At 42.9% G+C, this 22,821-nt stretch overlaps 1 protein-coding gene across 2 annotated transcripts in view; it reads right to left on the bottom strand.

Moving 5' to 3' along the window:
• Positions 1-22,821, bottom strand: part of LOC129863654 (mitogen-activated protein kinase kinase kinase 1-like) — a 114,129-nt gene that overhangs the window by 52,050 nt on the left and 39,258 nt on the right. For both annotated transcript variants that reach the window (XM_055935781.1, XM_055935782.1), the window contains exons 2-5: positions 10,248-10,398; positions 5,500-5,721; positions 4,833-5,033; positions 901-1,017 (exon numbers count right to left, since the gene is read on the bottom strand). In XM_055935781.1, the coding sequence (XP_055791756.1) occupies positions 901-1,017; positions 4,833-5,033; positions 5,500-5,721; positions 10,248-10,398 (691 nt within the window). The remainder of the gene's footprint in view (positions 1-900; positions 1,018-4,832; positions 5,034-5,499; positions 5,722-10,247; positions 10,399-22,821) is intronic.

Below are 22,821 nucleotides of genomic sequence, written 5' to 3'. Positions count from 1 at the left end.
GCTCCCTAACTGATGTTATTCTTCGTATTCCAGAGCTGTTTGCTTTGCTAGTTAGAGCCTAATTTTAGCTAGCTAACATTGAACCTGGTTGGTTAGCTCCCAGCATATTCATGCAGTGTAGTAACAACATGATTTGGCACTATGTTCATTGTTGTTTAACTAGCTAACGTTAGCTGGCTGGCTCGTTAGCTAACGTTACGTGTGTGATTTTACACATTGTTTACCTAGCTAGGTTCATTGTTTACCTAGCTAGCTACATGTCTTAAGCTAATGTGTACATCACGTGTTGAATACGGCCCATGTCAGTAAACGTCTGCAAAGAAGCGTAATGAAATTGTTGCCAGCAGAGCTGGTTAGACTTTTTTCATGTTATCCATAGGTAAACAAATCATTAGCCAGAGCATCAAGTGTGTGCTCAAAACAAGATGGGTGGGGCTACATTTTAAGAGGGTGTGAACGATGCTGAATGGGTATAAACAAAGACGAGCTTTTCACTAGGTACCAACTTTATCAACTTTCAAAGAATAATTACTTTCCATTGTTCCCCAACAATGCAGTATGATATACCATTTTGTAGCTCTGAGTCTCTACTTTAATCCAATGTAAAAAAAAAAAAAACAATTTAAAATTTTGCTACATAAGACCGAATCCAGGTGGTGAATCACATATTCTAAAGTGGACATATTCTGTCTCTTAAGTTTTTAGAAAATTGGTCATTACATACAATGGGTTCAACAAATCATGTTCACCCCTTTCACACTATTGTGCTGACCCGAACCATGCTGGCACGGATATTGCCTTTCCACATTGTCCTGTCCAGCACAGTTCAAGCACTATGGTGGATAAGGGGAATTATACAGATTGGTTAGAGGGCATGTCAGTTGGTTGCTGGAATGTTACCTCAAAGTTTTTGAGGTTTTTCCTCCAGAGCAGGGAGTCTGAGGGCTCCAGCTGGAAGACTCGAAGCATGACGAAGAGGACGTGGATACAGAACGCCCCTCGGACACAGCTACAGGTCTACAGAGAGTGGGGAGGATGAACGCAGACCGGTGGTTAGTCACGAATGTGTGTGTATATACATACAGTGGTCACATACACACTCCATTATGGTCTCATGCACATGCACACACTCATGAATTGCTACACAGACACACAAGCACACACAGAGATGCAAAAACACACATCTACAGCAACTTCCCTTTTTCGACAGAACACAAAATCAAAAATCACTCAGGAGAGCCCAATTTAGTCTACACCTGATTAAGAATCATTGTGTGCGTTCCAAATGGCACTGTAGTCCACATATAGTGCACTACTTTTGACAAAGGTAGTGCACTATATAGGAAACAGGGTGCCATTTGGGACGTAAACCTTTAGTAAGAGGCAATGGAGCTCTACATCAATCCAGCTCTATAGTAGCAAATGGCTGGGTAAAAAAACAAGCTGGCCAATGTACAAGTAAAGTAAATTCTTAAGGGATACGTCAGGATTTTGGCAATGAGGCTCTTTATCTACTTTCCCAGAGTAAGTGGAACTCATGGATATCTTTTTTAAGTCTTTGCAAGAAGTTTGAAGGAAGTTGCAAACTAGCGTTAGAGCAATGACTGGAAGTCTATGGTAACTGCTAGCATACTAGTCAACACTAGTTAGCATTGGCAAAACTACCTCTTAACTTCCTTCATACTGGATGCAGAGACATAACAATGGTATCCATGACTTCATCTGACTCTGTGGAAGTAGACCAAATCAAATCAAATGTTAATTGTCACATGCGCCAAATACAACAGGTGAAATGCTTACTTACAAGCCCTTACCCAACAATGCAGTTCAATAAATAGAGTTAAGAAAATATGTACTAAATAAACTAAAGTAAAAATAAAATAAAAAGTAACACAAGAAAATTACATAACAATAACGAGGCTATATACAGGGGGTACCAGTACCTGTTAAGGAGCCTTTTGGACCTAGACTTGGCGCTCCGGTACCGCTTGCCTTGCGGTAGCAGAGAGAACAGTCTATGACTTGGGTGACTGGAGTCTTTGACAATTTTTTGGGCCTTCCTCTGACACCGCCTAGTGTAAAGGTCCTGGATGGCAGGAAGCTTGGCCCCAGTGATGTACTGGGCCGTACTGTAGCGCCTGACTGTCAGATGCTGAGCACACTGCCAGGTCTCTGACCTCCTCCCTATAGGCTGTCTCATCGTTGTCAGTGATTACTGTTGTGTCGTCAGCAAACTTAATGATGGTGTTGGAGTTGTGCTTGGTCACGCAGTAGTGGGTGAACAGAGAGTACAGGAGGGGACTAAGCACGCACCTTTGAGGGGCCCCAGTGTTGAGGATCAGCGTGGCAGATGTGTTGTTGCCTACCCTTACCACCTGGGGTAAGGAAGTCCAGGATCCAATTGCAGAGGGAGGGTCATTAGGTTAGTGATGAGCTTCGTGGGCACTATGGTGTTGAACACTGAGCTGTAGTAATGAACAGCATTATCACATAGGTGTTCCTTTTGTCCAGCTGGGAAAGGGCAGTGTAGAGTGCGATAGAGATTGCATCATCTGTGGATCTGTTGGGGCGGTATGCGAATTGGAATGGGTCTAGGGTTTCCGGCTTAATGTGAGCCATAACCAGCCTTTCAAAACACTTCATGGCTACCGACGTGAGTGCTATGGGGCGGTAATCATTTAGGCAGGTTACCTTCGCTTTCTTGGACATAGGAACTATGGTAGTCTGTTTGAAACATGCAGGTATTACAGACTCGGTCAGGGAGAGATTGAAAGAAGACACTTGCCAGTTCGTCCGTGCATGCTTGGAGTACACGTCCTGGTAATCCATCTGGCCCACCAGCTTTGTGAATGTTGACCTGTTTAAAGGTCTTGCTCACATCAGCTACGGAGAGCGTGATCACACAGTCGTCAGTAACAACTGGTGCTCTCATGTACGCTTCAGTGTTGATTGCCTCGAAGCGAGCATAAAAGGCATTTAGCTCGTCTGGTAGGCTCGCGTCACCGGGCAGCTCGTGGCTGGATTTCCCTTTGTAGTCCGTAATAGATTGCAAGCCCTGCCACATCCGACGAGCGTCAGAGCCGGTGTTGTAGGATTCAATCTTAGTCCTGTATTGACGCTTTGCCTGTTTGATGTTTCGTCTGAGGGCATAGTGGAATGTCTTATAAGCTTCCGGGTTAGAGTCCTGCTCCTTGAAAGCGGCAGCTTTAGCTCAGTGCGGATGTTGCCTGTAACGCATGACTTCTGGTTGGGATATGTGCGTGGTATACTCCTCAATGCCATTGGATGAATTCCGGAACATATTTCAATATGTGCTAGCAAAACAGTCCTGTAGCGTAGCATCTGCATAATCTGACCACTTCCTCATTGAGCGAGTCACTGGTACTTCCTGATTTTGTTTTTGCTTGTAAGCAGAATCATGGTCAGATTTGCCAAATGGAGGGCAAGGGAGAGATTGTGTGCGTCTCTGTGTGTGGAGTAAAGGTGCTCTAGAGTTTTTCAAATTCTGGTTGCACATGTTACATGCTGGTAGAAATTAGGTAAAATGGATTTTAAGTTACCCTGCATTAAAGTCCCCGGTACTAGGAGCGCTGCTTCTGGATGAGCATTGTCTTGTTTGCTTATCGCCTTATCCAGCTCGTTGACTGCGGTCTTAGTGCCAGCATCTGTTTGTGGTGGTAAATAGACAGCTACGAATAATATAGATGAGAACTCTCTTGGTAGATAGTGTGCTCTACAGCTTTTCATGAGGTATTCTACCTCAGGCGAGCAATACTTCGAGACTTCTTTACTATTAGACATCGCGCACCAGCAGACATTGACAAATAGAGACACAGCCCCGCCCCTCGTCTTACCAGACGTAGCTGCTCTGTCCTGCCGATGCACGGAAAACCCAGCCAGCTCTATATTATCCGTGTCGTCATTCAGCCACGACTCGGTGAAACACAAGATATTACAGATTTTATTGTCCAGTTGGTAGGATAATCTTAAATCGTAGATCGTCCAGTTTATTTTCCAATGATTGCATGTTGGCCAATAGTACGGAGGGTAGTGGTGCTTTACCTACTCGTCGACTCATTTTTACAAGGCACCCCACTCTCTCCCCCTTTTTTTCCGTCTGTTCTTCACGCTAATGACAGGGATTTGGGCCTGGTCTTAAGAAAGCAGTATATCCTTCTCATTAAAGAAAAAATCTTTGCCCAGTTCAAGGTGAGTAATCGCTGTTCTGATGTCCAGAAGCTCTTCTTGCTCATGAGAGACGGTAGCAGAAAAATTATGTACAAAATAATTTACAAACAATGCAAAAAACAAACAAAATAGCACAGTTGGTTCGGAGCCCGTAAAACAGCAGCCATCCGAACCGGCGCCATTATAACAATGGAATAAAGGGCTTCATTCCAAGTGTCCCTTTAAAAATAAAATCTATTGCTGTAAATTAAATTTGGTAAAAGTTGGGGTCTTGTTGCAGCTTAGCCTCAATCTTGCAAGACAGTTGGAATCTCGCAAACGTGCGTCAGCTAAATCAAACTGACACAAAAGGCCCAATTCCAACTAGCTACTTATACATTTGAAAGAACTGTAAAAGCATAATAGGCAATACGGTGACCTTGTCTTCTGATAGGATAGGTGGAATTGATGTAATATTGAATACCGATCCAATCATTTTGATAGGGTAGAGGGAGTCGATTTGAAATTGAGCGTGAGACTTTCAATTCTGTCTAAGCTTATTTCATTGGTCTGTGTGGACTGCGAGCACTTCTTACCTGTGTGCCAATTAATAATTCTGTCTAATCTTTTTTCATTGGTCTGAGTGGACTGCGAGCGCTTCTTACCTGTGGGCCAATGAACACCCTGTATTTGTTGTCAGGGCTGTCTCCTCCAATCAGGAAGGAGTTGGGGCCTATCTGCTGCAGTAGGTAGAGGCGGGCCCTCATGACCTTGTTGACACGGCGACTAGTCTCCTCGGGACTGTAGGGGGAGAATCCGTCTGGGGAGGGCACCCGGCGAGGGGGCGTCACCCTGCCACTCTGAAACTACACAACAACAAAACAACAAAATTACATCAACATTAGATCAAGACAGCCTCAGAGAAAAACTAGTCTTAATCCTCTCCCATTCATAGTTATTGTCTAATAAATAGTCACTTAAGACTTAACAATTCTTCAAACCCAAAGTGAAGAGGGTTAATATCTAATCAATGGTATATTATTATAAAATGTCTTGCATTCTCATGTTTCTTTAACTTACATCATAGTTCATCGTAGTTCTTTTATTTTTTTAAATCTATATTATTAGCACTGCATTCTTGGGAAGAGCTATGAAGTCAAGATAAGAATTTCCCTGTACTGTTTTACATCGGTTGTATCCTGTGCACGTGGCGAATAAACTTTGAAACTTGAAACTATATGTCCATGCATTCTCAAATACTACGAAGTACGCTTAAACACATAGCTGATATGTGTGTGTGTGCATGCCACGTACGTGTGTGTGGCTACTCACTGGCACGGGCGAGGCCCTCTTCCTGTGCACCCCTGGGGACTCAGGCTTCCCGCAGGCCCTGCCAGAGGAGGAGGAGGAGGAGGAAGAAGGGTGCCCGGGGGAGGGGCTGCGGCGGCCACCGCTCTGCTGGGGGGAAGCGTCGGTGAGCGTGTTTGATTCATCCTCGGCCCCCTTGCAACCTGCCTCGCTCCCGTCCGGTCGCAGGGGGACGGGCTTCACCACCTGAGGGGGAGGGAGGGAGTGGGATGTCAGTATTTTTTATTTATTTCACCTTTATTTAATTTATTTCACCTTTATTTAACCAGGTAGGCTAGATATGGTTCCCAATCAGAGACAGCTGTTTATCGTTGTCTCTGATTGGGGATCATATTTTAGGTAGCCATTTGCCTCGTTTGTGTTGTGGGATCTTGTCTATGTATAGTTGCCTGTCTGCACTAGTCGTATAGCTTCACGTTTCGTTCGTTGGTTTTGTTAAGTGTTTCATTCAGTAAAAGAGAATGTACGCATGCCACGCTGCGCCTTGGTCTCATCATTACGATGAGCGTGACAATGATAATGCACGGACCCATGTCACAAGGATATGTACACAATTCCTGGAAGCTGAAAATGGCCCAGTTCTTCCATGGCCTGCATACTCACCAGATGTGTCACCCATTGAGCATGTTTGGGATGCTTTGGATCTACGTGTACGACAGCGTGTTTCAATTCCCGTCAATATACAGCAACTTCGCACAGCCATTAAACAACATTCCACAGGCCACAATCAATAGCCTGATGAACTCTGTGTGAAAAAGATGCGTTGCGCTGCATGAAGCAAACGGTGGTCACACCAGATACTGACTTGTTTTCTGATCCACACTCCTACCTTTTTTGTATGGTATCTGTGACCAACAGATGCATATGTGTATTCCCAGTCATGTGAAATCCATAGAGTATGGCACAATTAATTTATTTCAATTGACTGATTTCCTTATACGAACTGTAAATCAGTACAATCTTTCAAATTGTTGCATATTGCGTTAATATTTTTGTTCAGTGTAGTATACTCTGTTCATATTAATGAAAGTTCCTGTTCTTTTTCAAAGACTTCTCACAAAAACAAGCGCATGTCTGTGAAATCTGTGAGCACTGAGTGTACCCCAAGCGTTTTATTTTCAAAGCCGTTTACATTGAATTCAGCAATTGTCACACTAATCTTGCTATTTGCGACCCGTGGTAACAACGACCACAAAATGTAAAATCCTCAAAGGTTTTGGTGATAAAACTGCACCGCATCTGTCAACGGAGCTCGTTGCTTATTATCGAATATATTAGGTTACAAAATACAACTTCTTGGATATAATGTTAATGACATGTCAGAGAACGATCCCGTTGAACAATTCAAAACATGAAGAATCGTATTTGTCTCGGTCAAATGTATTTTATAACACAAGTGAAATGTCATTACCAAAACGTGTTTTCACCCACTCTGCGCAGAGAGGGTGGACACCCTACATTGATGGCTAGACTTACTTTTACTTCCTGCGTTGTTCCTTTGGGTACACTCACAATGGCTGCCAGTCCACCCTTTATGGCATCATTGATTTGAACGCAGTCAGGAGTGAAAGAGGAGAAAAATGTGCGTCCCCAAAAAAATGTTTTGCTATTCGAACGGTTAGTACCGAGACACGCAGTCATTTGGCTGGCCAATTACCGTCATCCGAAATTCCATAACCGTCAAGTTTGAAGTTCTTATTGTCACGTGCACAAATGCCTTTATTGCACCAAACCCAACACTGCAGTAATCAATATCAATGTAGCACTAAAAATAACATAAGGTAGAACAAAGAAATAAGAAGAACGTAAGAACGTATATACAAGGTCAGTTCCAATACCATATTTACAATGTGCAGGGATACTGGAGTGATAGGGGTAGATACAGTGCATTCGGAAAGTATTCAGACCCCTTTACATTTTCCTAAATGGGTTAAGTTACAGCCTTATTATAAAATGTATTAAATAAACAAAAAATCCCAATCTACACACAATACGCCATAATGGCGATGCGAAAACAGGTTTAGATTTTTTGGCAAATGTAAAAAGAAGAACAAACACCTTATTTACATAAGTATTCAGACCTTTTGCTATGAGACTCGAAATTGAGCTCAGGTGCATCCAGTTTCCGTTGATCATCCTTCAGATGTTTCTACAATTTGATTGGAGTCCACCTGTAGTAAATTCAATTGATTGGACATAATTTGGAAAGGCGCACACCTGTCTATTTATTTAAAAAAAAATCTTGATTTTACCTTTATTTAACTAGGCAAGTCAGTTAAGAAAAATTCTGATTTCAATGCCGCCCTAGTCCAACGTCCTAACCACTGGCTACCTGCCGCCTCTATACAACGTCCCACAGTTGACCGTGCAAGTCAGAGCAAAAACCAAGCCATGAGGTCAAAGGATTTGTCCAAGAGCTCTGAGATAGGAATATGTTGCGGCACAGATCTGGGGAAGGGCACCAACACATTGATGAAGCATTGAAGGTCCCCAAGAACACAGTGGCCTCAATCATTCATAAATGGAAGAAGTTCGTAACCACCAAGACTCTTCCTAGAGCTGGCTGCATGGCCAAACTGAGCAATCGTCGGAGAAGGGCCTTGGTCAGGGAGTTGACCAAGAACCTGATGGTAACTCTGACAAAGCTCTAGAGTTCCTCTGTGGATATGGGAGAAACTTGCAGAAGGACAACCATCTCTGCAGCACTCCACCAATCAGGCCTTTATGGTAGAGTGGCCAGATGGAAGCCACTCCTCAGTTAAAGGCACATGACAGCTTGCTTGGAGTTTGCCAAAAGGCACCTAAAGACTCTCAGACCATGAGAAACAAGATTCTCTGGTCTGATGAAACCAAGATTGAACTCTTTGGCCTGAAATCCAAGCGTCACGTCTGGAGGAATCTGGCACATTCCCTACGGTGAAGCATGGTGGTGGCAGCCTCATGCTGTGGGGTTGTTTTTCAGTGGCAGGGACTGGGAGACTAGTCAGGATCGAGGGAAAGATGAACAGAGCAAAGCACAGAGAGATCCTTGATGAAAACCTGCTCCAGAGCACTCAGGATCACAGAGTAGGGCAAAGGTTCACCTTCCAACAGGACAACGACCCTAAGCACACAGCCAAGACAACACAGGGGTGGCTTCAGGACAAGTCTCTGAATGTCCTTGAGTGGCCTAGCCAGAGCCCAGACTTGTACCCGATCAAACATCTCTGAATAGACCTGAAAATAGCTGTGCGGCAACACTCCCCATCCAACCTAACAGAGCTTGAGAAAATCTGCAGAGAATAATGGGAGAAACTCCCCAAATCCAGGTGTGCCAAGCTGGTAGCGTCATACCCAAGAAGACTCAAGGCTGTAATCGCTGCCAAAGGTGCTACAACAAAGTACTGAGCAAAGGGTCTGAATACTTTTTAGTACCTTTCCCAAAAATTCTAAAAACCTGCTTTTGCTTTGTAAGTATGTGTGTAGATTGATGAGGGAATAAAATAATTGAATAAATTTTCGAATAAGGTTGTAACGTTACAAAAAGTGGAAAAAGTTAAGGGGTCAACTTCCAAATGCAATGTATGTAAAGGGGTAAGGTGTCAAGGCATCAGGATATATGACAGAGTAGTAACAGTGTAAATTATGATTGTATGCGAGTGAGTGAGGCTTGGGAATAGAAGCTGTTCAAGAGCCTGTTGGTGTCAGGTTTGATGCACCGGTACCGCTTGCTGCGTGAAAGCAGAGAGAACAGTCTATGTCTTGAGTGGCTGGATATGTCATTAAATATTTTCCAGGCCTTCCTTTCACACCGCCTGATATAGAGGTCCTGGATGGCAGGGAGCTCGGCACCAGTGATGTACTGGGCTGTCCGCACCACCCAAAACCAACTGATCAGGCCGACCACCCTTGTGTTGTCAGCAAACTTGATGATGGTGTTGGAGTCGAGGGGACTAAGCACACAGACTGTGGGCCCGCCGTGTTGAGGGTCAGCATGGTGGAGGTGATGTTGCCAACCCCCACCAATTGGGCTCGGCCAGTCAGGAAGTCCAGGATCCAGTGGCAGAGGGAGGAGTTCAGTCCTAGGGTCATAAGCTTGGTGATGAGCTTGGAGGGGACAATGGTGTTGAACGCTGAGCTGGAGTCAATTAACAGCATTCTTACATAGGTATTTATTTTATCTAGGTGGGGGAGTGCAGTTTGGAGTGCAATTGAGATTGTGTCGTCTATGGATCTGTTGGGGCAGTATGCAAATTATGGTGGGTCTAGCGTGTCTGGGATGATGGAGTAGATGTGAGCCATAACCAGCGTCTCAAAGCACTTCATGATTACAGATGTGAGTGCTACAGTAGTTATTGTGGCATGAAGCCTTAGAGTTTTTGGGAACAGGAACGATGGTGGTCATCTTAAGACGTGGGGATTACAAACTGGGACAAGGAGAGGTTGTAAATTACAGTGAAAATGCCTGCCAGCATTTCTTGCGCATGCTCTGAGAACGCTCCCTGGAATACCATCCAGCACTGCGGCCTTGCGAGTGTTGCGATCACCCAGTCCTCTATGTTGGCGGAGGCCCTCATGCATGGTACGGTGTTGTTATTGTCGAAAAATGCATTGAGTTGGCCTGAAAAAGAGGCATCGTTGGGCAGATCATGGCCCTGTGTGTGTGTATATGTGCGTGTGAGTGTGTCTGCATGATCGCGCATGTGTTTGTGTGTCAGGTTACAGCAGCTCACCACAGGGCCCCTCCTACTGCGTCTCTCCAGCCATTCGTGCTTCCAGGTGGGCATGCAGGTGGCTTTGAGCTTCTCCCGGATCATCCTCTCCTCAGGGCGGTCCTCAATCTTCTGCAGGCCTCGCAGGGTGTCTTTACTCTCCATGTCGCGACTACACAAAAACCACAGAGAAAGCATAGTTAGACAATACACTCTACAGAGTGGGCTTAATGTGCTAGTGTATGGATGTGGTTTGGTGAATCAAGCTTGCATGATGAGTAACCTTGTCTAAGACCTGAAAACTTGGAGCTTGGGAAGCTGACACATGTTGTGACTAAAGAGCCCACAGAGAGAGCAGAGGAAGAGAACTCTACAGAGTATGAGTAACCTTGTCTAAGACATGAAGACTTGCATTCCCTGAGCTAATGCCTAGGCTTTAGCTCAAAAGGCTACCAAAGGGAGAGGGAGTAGAGTAAGATAATACATAGTCTTGCCATGCTACACGTCCAAGTCTCATTCACAGGGTTCGTATAGACAGTGGCAAGTGAAATTCAATAACTTTTTCAGGAACTAAAATGTATTTTCAAGGACCATCCATTTGTAATCATTACTATTATGCAATTGTTTCTAGTCACCACCAGATGACAGTATATCGCCACAAACCTCATGAAAAAAAACTATTCATCACTACCTTACAAGTTCTACTCAATAATACATTCTTGACTACTTATTTACTACATACATGATTGGTAAGTCAGTACTGATGATGTTGACTGATTTCCTTATATGAACTTACTCAGTGAAATCTTTTACAGTGTTGCATGTTTATATTGATGTTCAGTGTACATAATAATATGAAATTGTCTTTCATGGCTATTATAATAAATGGTGTCCAGGTCAGGATAACCAAAATATTTCTTTATTAAAGACTATCAGAAAGAATGTTGGTACTTATTTATTTTGATTCAAAGCCATGAATGAGTGAGTCACTCAGCTTTATGTAGGTGCCGAGGCTATATGAATGCGCCATCAACTTGATTATTTAGCAGACATCATTTGCTTATATTCAGTCAACACATACATCTTAAGAATATCATGGAATATAATTCGACGTTTTTGTTTCTCTTAGAATAAAAACCTTAGGGTAACAACAGTTTTAGTAAGTAATACTGACAAGTAGAAACCATAAGATATATATTTTTCAGGGTGTGCGCGTGCAGGACAGAGGAAAAGCAATTCTTACACTATTGTTCTAAATTGAATCACCTTCTTCATCCTCATCATTCAGTTCACAGAAATTTAATTTTGAAGTCGTGCACAATTATCAGTTTCTATTTTGTTTATGTTGCCCATTTATTGTCAGATAGACACATCAGCACCTTGGGACCCAAAAGAGTAATCAGTGCTCTACCTCCCCCTTGTGGTGATCTGGAGCAATGAAGCAGTGACGCAGGGTGCCGTACTAAACCACAAATTACCTCTAAATGCCGCAGCATAATCTCAAAACTTTTAGTTGAGCCACCACTGTAACTGATGGGATACACAAGCTAAATTCCTTGCCCAATGACAACAGGTTTATGATCAATTCAAAATGGACTGGTGTTCCAACAACGAGCTGCAGTTTTGGAATAATTGTGTCCTGTCTATTTTCCACTTAGGCCACATTGTGAACTGCTATTATTATTATTATATATATATATATATATATATATATATATATATATATATATATTTTTTTTTTTAAACTAGGTAAGTCAGTTAAGAACAAATTCTTATTTACAATGACGGCCTACCCCGGCCAAACCCAGACAACACTGGGCCAATCGTGCGCTGCCCTATGGGACTCCCAATCACGGCCAGTTGTGATACAGCCTGGAATAGAACCAGGGTCTGTAGTGACGCCTCTAGCACTGAGATGCAGTGCCTTAGACTGCTGCACCACTCGGGAGCCTTTGCATTTAGGATTGGTTAGCCTAGGCTATAACACCCCTAAACTTAGACAGGTTCCACACTGAAAACACACAAAAACATTAGTTTGATAAAGACAAAAAGCTCATTTTAAATCAGAATCATTAAGCCTAGGCCTACTCACCAAACCAGATGTTGTGGCCATAATTCATCGCCATGCAGTGTTCAATGTGGAATTCTTCATCCATTTTAAAAATTCAAAAGAACAGGCAGAATAAACTAAATCCAACGTCTGCATATCGAAAAGAAGACAGTCTTTCAACTCGACAAATTGAGCCCAGTTTCAAATGATGACTCTTTTGAGAATAACTGTTCCAGACGCGATATGCGCATCACTTCGCAGTGGCAACTATTTTCAATTAGAAAAATATTCTGTTAAATTTTATCTTACATCATGTTTTTTTTTTTTACTATAAAATAGGTGTCTTGACTGTGATACGGGTTCCACGATATAATATAACAAGTTGATATTACGGTTTCAATAAATTAATCTTGAAAGTGTCACATTCTACACACAATACCCCATAATGTTAGAGTGGAATTATGTTTTCAGAAACATTTACAAATAAATAAGAAACAAAAAGCTGAAATGTTTTGAGTTAACGAGATTGTAACTTTACAAGTAAAGTTGTGGGGCCTGCTAAACCTCAAATGATTTTTGTGGTAGTGGAAAGTAGTTGCACTATTATATTATTTGAATAGCGCAATCTTTTCGAATGCCCATCGATAGTCAGTTGTTTTGGTCTGTAGTTGTGGTCAGTTGTAGTGGTTAGTAGTTGTGTGGTTCAGTAGTTGTATTCAGTAGTTGTGTGGTCAGGAGTTTTGTCTTTGTGGCCAGAAGTTAGTGGTCACCAGTGGTCAGTAGTGTGAATAAGTAGTTGTGTGGTTCTGGTCAGTAGTTGTGTGGTTTTGGTCAGTAGTTGTGGCCAGGTGGTTGTGGTCAGTAGTTGTGGTGGTTAGTCATTATGGTGATTAGATGTGTGGTCAGTAGTTGTGTGGTCAGAAGTTGTGTGGTTGTGGTCACTTGATGTGGTAGGCAGTTGTGTGGTTATGGTCAGAAGTTCTGTGGCTGCGGTCAGTAGTTGTGTGTAGGGTTGCCAACTGTCCCGTATTAGCCGGGATGTCCCTTATATTGGGCTAAATTGGTTTGTCCCGTATATTCATCCAATCACAGTATAGCGTAAACGCGGCCATTCCTGTAAGTAATTTCTGTTGTTGTTCGGTCGGTTTGGCATATCAAGGAAATATGGATAAACCTGCAAAAAGGAAAAGACTGTGCAGCTACAACAAACAATGGGAAGCAAAAAAGACGTGGGTTCAGCACGTCAGTGGTGACTGACGAAAACCCTCTGTACTTTATGCCGTCGGGAATTCACAATTGGCCATCGAGGGGAGAATGACCTAACTCAGCATGTATCCACAGAAATGCACATCTTCGTGACGTCTACTGCCGAAAATGACAAACTCGCGGCAAGTGAAGCCTCTTTTCCTTTTTGCATTTGAAAAGTTTTTTTTTTGCTGTAAAGGTTCAAATTTTGAATACTTTGAGAATTTATTTTTGAGGTTTATTCACATACGTTTACATAATGTTACAGTTTTAGTAAAGCTATAGACTAAATGGAATATAAAAATGTTCTGCCTTTCCAATTGAAAAATAATATGAATATTTGGTAGTGAGAAAGTTGTCAACCCTAGTTGTGTGGTCAGTTATTGTGGTCAGTAGTTTTGTTCAGTGGTTGTGATCAGTAGTTGTGTGGTTGTGGTCAGTAGTTGAGTGGTTCAGTAGTTGTGTGGTCAGTAGTTCTGTTCAGTGGTTGTGATCAGTCGTTTTGTAGTCAGTAGTTTTGTGGTCAATAGTTTTGTGGTTCAGTAGTTGTGTGGTTGTGGTCAGTAGTTTTGTGGTTGTGGTCAGTAATTGTGGGGTCAGTAAATATGTGGTTGTGGTCAGTAATTGAGTGGTTCTGTAGTTGTGTGGTCAGAAGTTGTGTTCAGTGGTTGTGATCAGTGGTTGTGATCAGTAGCTGTGTGGTTGTGGTCAGTAATTTTGTTCAGTAATTTTGATCAGTTATATTGGTCAGTAATTGTGGTCAGTAGTTGTAGCCAGTAGGTGGTCAGTAGTTATGGTGATTAGATGTGTGGTCAGTCGTTGTGTGGTTGTGGAGAATAGTTGTGTGGTTGTGGTCACGAGATGTGGTCAGCAGTTGTGTGATCAGTAGTTGTGTGGTTGTGGTCTGGGCTGTGTGGTCAGTAGTTGTGTGGTAAATATTTGTGTGGTTGTGGTCAGTAGTTCAGTGGTTGTGGTTAGTAGTTATGTGTTCAGCTATGAAGACGTTCTCTCTCTACGAGTCAAGCGCTGCTAGGCAACAGTAGCCTTGGCAACACTGCTCCCTTATGGATAAAGCTAGTGTGAAAAACATGCTAACAACAAACGTTTTTCTTTAAACTAAATCAATTCTGCACTCTGTCCCACAAAACTTATTTGCTAGATTCATGGGTGTTGTTAGACAAAGCAAGGAAAGTAAACTTCAAACCGTGATGTAGTTTTATTAGAATTTTAAGCTGTTGGTAAGTAATGAATCTGTTAGCTTCTGACATGACTTACTACATTTAGAAAGAGAGCAATTGATGGGTTACAAAAACAACTAGTTCTATTGATAAGTAGACACTATTCTTAATATTTCTTCAGTTTTCAAAAGCACAGAAGTAGAGAAAGATTTCATACCCTCTGTTTTTGTCTGACTTGTTAGGGGAGTGGTCAAAACAGCAGTTGTTCGCAAAAAAGTCACAAAAATGATGATTCGGTTAGTAAAACAGCTGTATTGTTAGACCATAGCGGAAATAGAAGAGATGTACAGCACCAGTCAAAAGTTTTAGAACACCTACTCATTCAAGGGGTTTTCTTCATTTTTACATTGTAGAATAAGAGTGAGGATATCGAAACTATGAAATAGCACATATGGAATTATGTTGTAACAGTGACTGTACGTACTTACCCCAACCAGAAGCCATGGATTACAGGCAACATTCACACTGAGCTAAAGGGTAGAGCTGCCGCATTCAAAGAGCGAGAAGCTTATGAGAAATCCCACTATGCCCTCCTGCGAACCATCAAACAGGCAAAGCATCATGATTAAGATCGAATCGTACTACACCGGATCCGACGCTCGTCGGATTGGCAGGGCTTGCAAACTATTACAGACTACAAAGGGAAGCACAGCCGAGAGTTGCCCAGTGACACAAGCCTACCAGACGAGCTAAATAACTTCTATGCTCGCTTCGAGGCAAGTAACACTGAAACATGCATGAGAGCATCAGCTGTTCCAGATGACTGTGTGATCACGCTTTCCGCAGCCGATATGAGTAAGACCTTTAAACAGGTCAACATTCACAAGGCCGCTGGGCCAGACGGACCAGGACGTGTACTCCAAGCATGCGCTGACCAACTGGCAAGTGTCTTCTCTGACATTTTCAACCTCTCCCTGTCTGAGTCTGTAATACCAACATGTTTCAAGCAGGTTACCTGAGTGCCTGTGCCCAAGAACACTAAGGTAACCTGCCTAAATAACTACCGACCTGTAGCACTCACGTCTGTAGCCATGAAATGCTTTGAAAGCCTGGTCATGGCTCACATCAACACCATTATCCCAGAAACCCTAGACCCACTCCAATTTGCATACCGCACCAACATGATCCACAGATGATGCAATCTCTATTGCACTCCACACTGCCCTTTACCGCCTGGACAAAAGGAACACCTATGTGAGAATGCTATTCATTGACTACAGCTCAGCGTTCAACACCATAGTGCCCACGAAGCTCATCACTAAGATAAGGACCCTGGGACTAAACACCTCCCTCTGCAACTGGATCCTGGACTTCCTGACGGGCCACCCCCAGGTGGTAAGGGTAGGTAATAACACATCCGCCATGCTGATCCTCAACAAGGGGGCCCTTCAGGGGTGGCTGCTCAGTCCCCTACTGTACTCCCTCTTCACTCGTGACTGCACAGCCAGGCACAACTCCAACATCATCATTAAGTTTGCTGACGACACAACAGTGATAGGCCTGATCACCGACAACGATGAGACAGCCTATAGGGAGGAGGTCAGAGACCTGACCGTGTGGTGCAAGGACAACAACCTCTCCCTGAACGTGATCAAGACAAAGGAGATGATTGTGGACAACAGGAAAAGGAGGACCGAGCACACCCCCATTCTCATCCACAGGGATATAGTGGAGCAGGTTGAGAGCTTCAAGTTCCTTGGCATCCACATCACCAACAACGACAAAACCTATTCCCCCTCAGGAGACTGAAAAGATTTGACATGGGTCCTCAGATCCTCAAAAAGTTTTACAGCTGCACCATCAAGAGCATCCTGACGGGTTGCATCATGGCAACTGCTCGGCCTCTGACCGCAAGGCACTACAGAGGGTAGTGCGCACGGCCCAGTACATCACTGGGGCCAAGCTTCCTGCCATCCAGGACCTCTATACCAGGCGGTGTCAGAGGAAGGCCCACCCTAGTCATAGACTCTTCTCTCTGCTACCGCACAACAAGCGGTACCGGAGTGCCAAGTCTATGTCCAAGAAGCTTCTTAACAGCTTCTACCCCCAAGCCATAAGACTCCTGAACATCTAATAAAATGGCTACCCAGACTTTTGCACTGCCCCCCACGCTGCTACTCTCTGTTATTATCTATGCATAGCCACTTTAATAACTCTACCTACATGTACATAATGTACCGGTACTCCCTGTATATAGCCCCACTATTGTTATTTAGTGCTGCTCTTTAATAATTTGCTATTCTTATCTCTTACTTTTTTGTTGTTGTATTTTCTTAAAACTGTATTTTTTGTTAAGGGCTTGTAAGTAAACATTTCACTGTAAGGTCTACACCTGTTGTATTCGGCGCATGTGACAACTAAGATTTGATTTGATTTAACAATGGTTGAGAGAATGCCAAGCGTGTGCAAAGCTGTCGTCAAGGCAAAGGGTGGTTACTTTGAAGAATCTCAAATTGTAAATATATTTGTTTAACACGTTTTTGGTTCCTACTATTTCATAGTTTTGATGTCTTCACTATTATTCTACAATGTAGAAAATAGTAAAATAAAGAAAAACCCTTGAATGAGTAGGTGTGTCCAAACTATTAACTGGTACTGTAGACCAACATGTCATACCCTCTTTTTGTCTAAGTTATTAAAAAAGTGGTCAAAGTATCTGATTTGTGTCAAAAGTTGTATTGTTGTATTTACAGTGAATGGAAGTTGAAAGTGATGATGTCGCAATGGTGCCTTTAGAAAGTTGAAGAAATGCCATAGGGGATGGAGGACAATTTTTAAAAAATTAAGTATAAAATATATCTAAAAGTTGTATACAAGCAACTCAATGTCATTCTCTGAGGCTGACTGGAACATATTCCAGTCCGGGTGATCAAAACAATCATGGAGCGTGGCTTCCGATTGGTCAGACCAGTGTTGAATGGTTCTCGGCACTGGTACATCCTGTTTGATTTTCTGCCTATGAGCCGGGACGAGCAAGATGGCATCGTGGTCGGATTTGCCGAAGGGAGGGCGGGGGAGGGCTTTGTGTGCATCGCGGAAGTTAGAGTAGCAGTGTTAGAGAGTATCAGCCCTACGTGTAGTGCAATCAATATGCTGATAAAATGTAGGTAACATTTACTGTATCTCAAATTTGCTTTGTTAATATCCCCAGCTACAATGAATGCAGCCTCCGGGTATATAGTTTCCAGTTTACATAGAGAACAGTAAAGTTCCTTGAGGACCGTCTTGGTGTTCACTTGAAGTGGGGGATGTACACAGCTGTCACTAATGGCCGTTAGAATGGCAGTTATTTGATTGTAAGGAATTCTAGGTCGGGTGAGCAGAAGGACTTGAGTTCCAGTGTGTTGTTATGATTACACCATGAGTTGTTAATCATAAAGCATACACCCCCGCCCTTCCTCTTCCCAGAGAGGTGTTTATCTCTGTCGGCGCGATGCATGGAGAAGCCCTGTGGCTGGACCGATTCCGACAACATATCCCGAGAGAGCCATGTTTCTGTGAAACAGAGAATGTTACAATCTCTGATATTTCTCTGGAAGGCAACCCTTGCTCAAATTTCGTCTACCTTGTTGTCAAGAGACTGGACATTGACGAGTAGTATACTCGAGAGCGGTGAGCGATGTGCCCGTTTACGAAGCCTGACCAGAAGACCGCTCTGTCTGCCCCTTCTGTGTCGCCGTTGTTTTCGGTCATCTGCTGGGATTAGATCTATGCCCTGGGTGGTGGTCCGAAGAGAGGATCTGCTTCAGGAAAGTCATATTCCTGGTCGTAATGTTGGTAAATTGACTTTGCTCTTGTATCCAATAGCTCTTCCCAGCTGTATGTAATAAGACTTAAGATTTCCTGGGGTAACAATGTAAGAAATAATACATAAAAAAACAACATACTGCATAGTTTCCTAAGAACGCGAAGCGAGGCAACCATCTTTGTCGGCGCCATTTTAATATTTTGCATTGTAGATATGTGGTAGTGGAGTATGGGCCCGAGGACACACACTTAATGTGTTGTGAATTCTGTAATCAATGTATTGTAATGTTTTTAAAATTGTATAACTGGCTTAACTTTCCCGGACCCCAGGAAGAGTAGCTGCTCCCTAACCAAAACGAAAAGGCACCGTGAGACCCAACCCGTTGCTGGCAGCAGTGAGATAATGGACGGAGTGAGGAAATCACAGCGCTGATTACATAAATTATTGCAGTTGATATGCAGCCATTGTCAACAGTAGAGGGTGTCTGCTTCAATGCCCTAATGGTATATCTAGAACCAGACTAAAAGATGCCATGTTGAAAAAATGTCACGGCCCAGATGGAGAAATTGTACAATGATTGCTCTGCAAATACAAAACGTGAGCTCTCAAACGCCATACGTGGTGTTAACAACAGATTGATGGACGTCTATGAACACGCTGTCATACATCACTGCAACGAGCCGTCACATTGATGAGAAGTGGGACATGAAGTCCCTTGTACTGACAACATGGAGGAGAGGCACACAGCAGAGAAGCTAAAATGACATTAACTACCCATCGCTGCGGAGTGGGTGGGGGACAGCAGTGAGATGAGCGCCGTATGGTAGGTAGCCAGGACTACTGGAGATTGAACTGCATTGCCCCTTAACGGTCACACGCAGAACCATATCTGAATTGTGAATTCACGTCATTTTAGGATTTGTTCCTATCGTTTAAGCAGGGAGAATAAAAATGCTGCTTAAAACGTGAAGAAAATGTTTACATTTGTCACATCCCTAACACAAAACAACTCCCTAGGATCCAAACTTGATGCAATACAAGAACCTTCTGATTCAGCCATCTTGCCCAAACAGAACGAGAGCATTCGGAGGCCTATACGGGCCTTATAAACTCTGGGGGCTCCACTTGTATTATGTTAACTCATGGATACTTCCCAATACCACCCCAGAGCAAACAAATCCTACTCCAACCCCTGGTCAGTCTGTGTTTAAAGGCTGTCGGGTTGGAGTGCTTCAGAACAAATAGTCCGCCTCACACAGGAGGATGTTATGATAAGGAGCCACAGCAGTCTGAGCCCGTTAGATTTACAGTACATCATACAAATGGGAACTGACAGTATTGTTCGCTGCACTCCCGATGCTGCTTTGTGAATGAGCGTCCCCCTTGGACCCCTTTCAGGGTCAAACACTTTGCCTTAAAAAAAAATGAGTTGCCCCACAAACCTCTCTGGTCAGGCCTCGGAGTGCTGTGGTCAGGTCAGTTCACTGCTCCACAACAACAAACTTGGAGTCTTTTTCCATTGGCTTGACTTGGAGGTGTGGACTGGTCCCTCATTGGTCAAAAGTGCATGAAGCTTGCTCAAATCAAAAGATAAAGTTCACAAACCGTTTCCACAAACCATTTTCACTGTTGTTGGCCAGATCTCACTGCAATGGCACCATATTCCCTGTATAGTGCACTACTTTTGAACAGGGCTGGTCAAAAGTAGTGCACTAGCAAGGGAATAGTAGTGCACTAGCAAGGGAAGCCACTGCTCCAAAACCGCCATAAAAATGCCTGACTACGGTTTGCAACTGCACATGGGGACAAAGATCGTACTTTTTGGAGAAATGTCCTCTAGTCTGATGAAACAAAAATAGAACTGTTTGGCCAAAATGACCATCGTTATGTTTGGTGGAAAAAGGGGGAGGCTTGCAAGCCGAAGAACAACATCCCAACCGTGAAGCACGGGGGTGGCAGCATCATGTTGTGGGGGTGTTTTGCTGCAGGAGGGACTGGTGCTGCAGTGATGCATCTTGCACTGAGATGCAGTGTACACAGAGAGCTAACATTAATAATATGCATGTCAATCTCTCCTGGCTCAAAGTGGAGGTGAGATTGACTTCATCACTGCTTGTATTTATGAGAGGTATGTTGAATGCACCAAGCTGTCTATTTGAACGACTGCCGCACAGCTCGGACACCCATTCATACGCCATAAGACATGCCACAAGAGGTCTCTTCACAGTCCCCAAGTCCAGAACAGACTATGGAAGGCGCACAGTACTAAATAGTCATGTAACTCTTTTCCACATCATGTGAATCATGCAAGCAGTAAAATTAGATTTGAAAAAAAACAAGAAAACACCTTATGGAACAATGGGGACTATGAAGCAACACAAACATAGGCACAGACACATATATACACACACGTACACATGGATTTTGTATTGTATACAGTTGAAGTCAGAAGTTTACATACACTTCGGTTGGAGTCATTAAAACTCATTTTTCAACCACTCCACAAGTGACTTGTTAACAAACTATAGTTTTGGCATGTCGGTTAGGACATCTACTTTGTGCATGACACAAGTCATTTTTCCAACAATTGTTTACAGACAGATTATTTCACTTATAATTCACTGTATCACAATTCCAGTGGGTCAGAAGTTTACATACACTAAGTTGACTGTGCCTTTAAACAGCTTCGAAAATGTCATGGCTTTAGAAGCTTCTGATAAATTATGTAAATTAGCCTGAGTCAATTGGAGGTGTACCTGTGGATGTATTTCAAGGCCTGCCTTCAAACTCATTGCCTCTTTGCTTGACATCATGGGAAAATCAAAATAAATCAGCCAAGACCTCAGAAAAAAAAATGGTAGACCTCCACAAGTCTGGTTCATCCTTGGGAGCATTTTCCAAATGCCTGAAGGTACCACGTTCATCTGTACAAACAATAGTACGCAGGTATTAACACCATGGGACCACGCAGCCGCCATACCGCTCAGGAAGGAGACGCAGGAAATTGAGATGGGAAATTATGTGGATATATTGAAGCAACATCTCAAGACATCAGTCAGGAAGCTAAAGCTTGGTCGCAAATGGGTCTTTCAAATGGACAATGACTCCAAGCATACTTCCAAAGTTGTGGCAAAATGGCCTACGGACAACAAAGTCAAGTTATTGGAGTGGCCATCACAAAGCCCTGACCTCAATCCTATAGAAAATTTGTGGGCAGATCTGAAAAAGTGTGTGCGAGCAAGAAAGCCTACAAACCTGATTCAGTTACACCAGCTCTGTCAGGAGGAACGGGCCAAAATTCACCCAACTTATTGTGAGAAGCTTGTGGAAGGCTACCCAAAACGTTTGACCCAAGTTAAACAATTTAAAGGCAATGCTACCAAATACTAATTGAGTGTATGTAAACTTCTGACCCACTCGGAATGTGATGAAATAAATACAAGCTGAAATAAATAATTCTCTCTACTCTTATTCTGACATTTCACATTCTTAAAATAAAGTGGTGATCCTAACTGACCTAAAACAGGGAATTCTTACTTGGATTAAATGTCAGGAATTGTGAAAAACTGAGTTTAAATGTATTTGGCTAAGGTGTATGTAAACTTCCGACTTCAACTGTAACTTATAATGACATAAGAAACCAAATGAGGGTTTCCATCAAATAAAAAATCATTGCGGAGTAAATGTGATGAAGAAATGTCATTATGTCACAAGGGAAAATATAATCAGCTTTTATTGACCTTCCCAGATCTGTTTCCAAATCAATGAATGTTGATAAATCTCCTTTTCACATGTGAAATCTTTGCAAAGAAACACTTGGATGAACTTTAAGGCCATTTCGTGGTAATTATGTTGTTATTATGGGCCAGATGTTAAGACTACAAACCATTATAATAGGGTTATTTGCAGGATTCACTGGTCATTTCAATACTATTGGGTTTATGTTACTGACTGAATTGAAGTTGTGGGCAGAAAGAGGCTCAAGCATTGTGAACTATTTTAACTCCCATTGAAATTTATCTTTTCCCTTAGGAATTGGCTGATGTATTTTGTGGATTTGGCGCATTACATGTTCATATTTTAATAATAGACGTTTAATAAGTGTGAAGCAGAGAGGGAACATCCTATGGAGGTTGGTATTAAAAATACAGAGTAATATTGTTTGGGAAGACTCAAATGAAAACAATGCCTTCTAATAATGTGAATGGAAATATGTTATTAGTGGTTTTTGGATAGACTTTAATAATGGGATGTTTACGTCTGCGGGTGAAAGTGAGTCGTGCTCGCTGGGCTATATCAGGCTGTAAGGGACGC

This window comes from Salvelinus fontinalis, chromosome 10 (genome assembly GCF_029448725.1).
Source record: "Salvelinus fontinalis isolate EN_2023a chromosome 10, ASM2944872v1, whole genome shotgun sequence".
Lineage (NCBI taxonomy): Eukaryota > Metazoa > Chordata > Actinopteri > Salmoniformes > Salmonidae > Salvelinus > Salvelinus fontinalis.
This window is presented reverse-complemented; position numbering and strand designations above follow the sequence as displayed.